The 2,614-nt window shown below is 51.8% G+C and overlaps 1 protein-coding gene across 1 annotated transcript; it reads left to right on the plus strand.

The window, feature by feature from the left end:
• The first annotated feature begins 685 nt into the window (after positions 1–685).
• LOC125522790 (xyloglucan O-acetyltransferase 2-like) lies at positions 686–2,376 on the plus strand. The gene is made up of 2 exons (XM_048687822.1): positions 686–979; positions 1,090–2,376. The coding sequence occupies exons 1-2, from the start codon at positions 775–777 to the stop codon at positions 2,190–2,192; spliced, it is 1,308 nt and encodes a 435-aa protein (XP_048543779.1). The 5' UTR covers positions 686–774; the 3' UTR covers positions 2,193–2,376.
• The last annotated feature ends 238 nt before the right edge of the window (positions 2,377–2,614 follow it).

Consider the following 2,614-nt stretch of genomic DNA (forward strand, 5'->3'; position numbering starts at 1 on the left):
GGGCAAGTGGCTAGCTGCGGTCGCTCTCAGTGCGGTCACTCTGGGTTAGCGCCTTTATTTTGTCACCCAATTATTTTCCATCGCGAGTTGTAGAAGACAAGTGACTTTGTGCAGTTTAAAAATATTTATTGTCATTACAAAAATATTTTTAGATGATTATCATTTCGAAAATAAAAAAAAAGAAAAAGGGAAATAATAGGAAAGAAAAAAGAAAAGAAAAATTAGAGCAGCACGCACGATTGCGGTAATGGGCCGGCCTGATTTCATCCTATTGTCCAGCCAGCCGGTCAACAATCTTAGGGTTTGACTTGCCACATTAATGAATCCCAGCTAAACGCCCTTAAAGTTTAAAATAGACCGATATCAGAAAGTTCGGTGTGCTGATTTCCGAGATTACAAGTTTAGGGTTTGTTTTGGACTTTTTTCATTCTATTTTTGTTACTCCCTCCGTAAACTAATATACTTGATCTAAACGCTTTTATATTATTTTACAAAGGGAGTACAAAGGAAGTACTAACAGTCAATTGCATAGTCATCGGTATCAAGTAGTATTTCTTGGTTTGTGCAAGCTCTCAGATTGTTGGCGTTGACTCCTTGTTTTGTAACCATATAATTTGGCGCTCAAACTCCGATATATACGGTATGTCCTCACCAGTACTAGCTAGATTCCAATCTCTACATGCATTCGCTCCATATAGATCTTATATACATACACATCCCGGCCGGTACCAATCTAGCTAGAAGTACAAGGCTTCATATCGTTCTTCTCGACAAATGGGAGGAATGCAAGTAGTAACGACTCATAGCCATTGTTCCTTCCTCAAGAACTTCCTCGCTGGTGCTGTGTTCACCTTGTCTCTCGTTTACATCCTCCTCCACTCCACTCCATCTTCTTTGCTCTCATATACCAATCCTGTTGGTGCATTTCAAGCACATCGCACAAGCACAATTAGCCCTCCTCTCCCACCTCCTCCTCAAGGTATATAAGCAACTCGATCGTCGATCGTACATGTCTCACTGTATAGTATATATATAGAAAATGGCTTGATTGCATGCTACCTATGCTGACCTCCATTTTTTGTCTCGCAGCTTGGCAGCAATGCGACTATACCACCGGGAAGTGGGTGTGGGATGGCAGCGTGAGCGGCCGGCGGTACGACAGCGAAAACTGCGACATGGTGAGCGCGGAGAAGTGCGTCGTCAACGGCAAGCCGGACAACGGGTACCTGAACTGGCGGTGGCAGCCGGCGGGGTGTAACCTCTCGGCGCTGGACCCGGCTGAGTTCCTCCGGGCAGTCCGGGGCAAGCTCCTGGGTTTCGTCGGCGACTCCACGGCGCGCAACCAGGCCGAGTCCCTCGTCTGCTTCCTCTCCACGGTGTCGCGGCCCGAGACGACGCACCAGTACGAGGATCATCCGATGTCCCACAAATTCTGGCGGTGGGTCTTCCCGGCGCCGCACAACGTCAGCGTCTCCACGTACTGGTCGCCGTTCCTGGTGCGTGCCGAGGGCAGGTCGGTGGACTACGCCATGACGCACGACACGCTGTTCCTGGACGCGCTCACCGAGCCGTGGACGGCGGACGTGGAGGCGATGGACGTGATGGTGATCTCGGCGGGGCACTGGTTCAACCACCAGGCCGTCTACTACGACAAGGGGCAGATCGCCGGCGTGTTTGCCCGTCCGGACGTGAACGAGACCGACATCGCCGGCGGCTACATCGGCGCGTACCGCAAGGTGATCCGGAGGGTGCTTGAGTACGTCCACGAAAAGTCGAGCGGCGACAAGCAGAAGCTGGTGGTGGTGTCAACCATGGCACCGGCGCACTTCGACGCCAAGTACGCGTCGAACCACCGGGATGCGTGCTCGCGGCCTAATCCGTATGATGAGGGAGAGGTGCCCGAGGATGGGGGCACGGCCGAGATGAGGAAGGCCGTGCTGGAGGAAGCGGCGGCGGCGGCGGCGGCGGCAAAAAGGCAGCGACGGGGGCTGCGGTTCGACGTGCTGGACGTGACGAGGCTGGCGTCCATGCGGCCCGATGGGCACCCAGGCGCCTACATCGTCAAGGACAGGTACGGTGCCGGAAAGCCCGTGCCGGAGACGGTGTTCAACGACTGCCTGCACTGGTGCGCGCCGGGGCCGGTGGACACCTTCAACGACATACTGGTGCACATTCTGGCCGCAAGCGGCTGAAGCCATTGTTCGGAGTAGTATGCACGATGAGGTACTTGTGCCCATCGACTCATCGTGCATTCGCCACCCACCCCGTGCTTGCGCGCGCGACCGCGAGGCCGACGGCCACGTATGCTTTTTCTTAGGAGACGTCTAAATGTCTTGTCACGTACTTGAATTTATTTATTTTTGGCATCAGTCACTTCTTTACTTGTCCGTCAGTTCCATATCCAACCGTTGACACGTCATCTTCCTCCTACCAACTTTTGACATCAAATTTTGGCACGGGCAAGAACTTAATTAACATGGCCTCAAATGGAAAAAATCTCAACACGAAAAAGTTCCGTATTGTCTCAATGAGAAACTTTAATATTTGGATCATCACCATCCGATCTCATCTAAACAGCCGAAATTGTGCTCGAATTACTAAGATTTCATATTCA

Source organism: Triticum urartu, chromosome 7 (genome assembly GCF_003073215.2).
Source record: "Triticum urartu cultivar G1812 chromosome 7, Tu2.1, whole genome shotgun sequence".
NCBI classification, from domain to species: Eukaryota; Viridiplantae; Streptophyta; class Magnoliopsida; order Poales; family Poaceae; genus Triticum; species Triticum urartu.

Excerpts from the sequence above, each read along its gene's own strand:
- LOC125522790 (XM_048687822.1), top strand. The coding sequence starts at position 775 with ATGGGAGGAATGCAAGTAGTAACGACTCATAGCCATTGTTCCTTCCTC. Across the intron at positions 980-1,089 it reads TCTCCCACCTCCTCCTCAAG|CTTGGCAGCAATGCGACTAT; the intron begins GTATATAAGCAA and ends TTTGTCTCGCAG.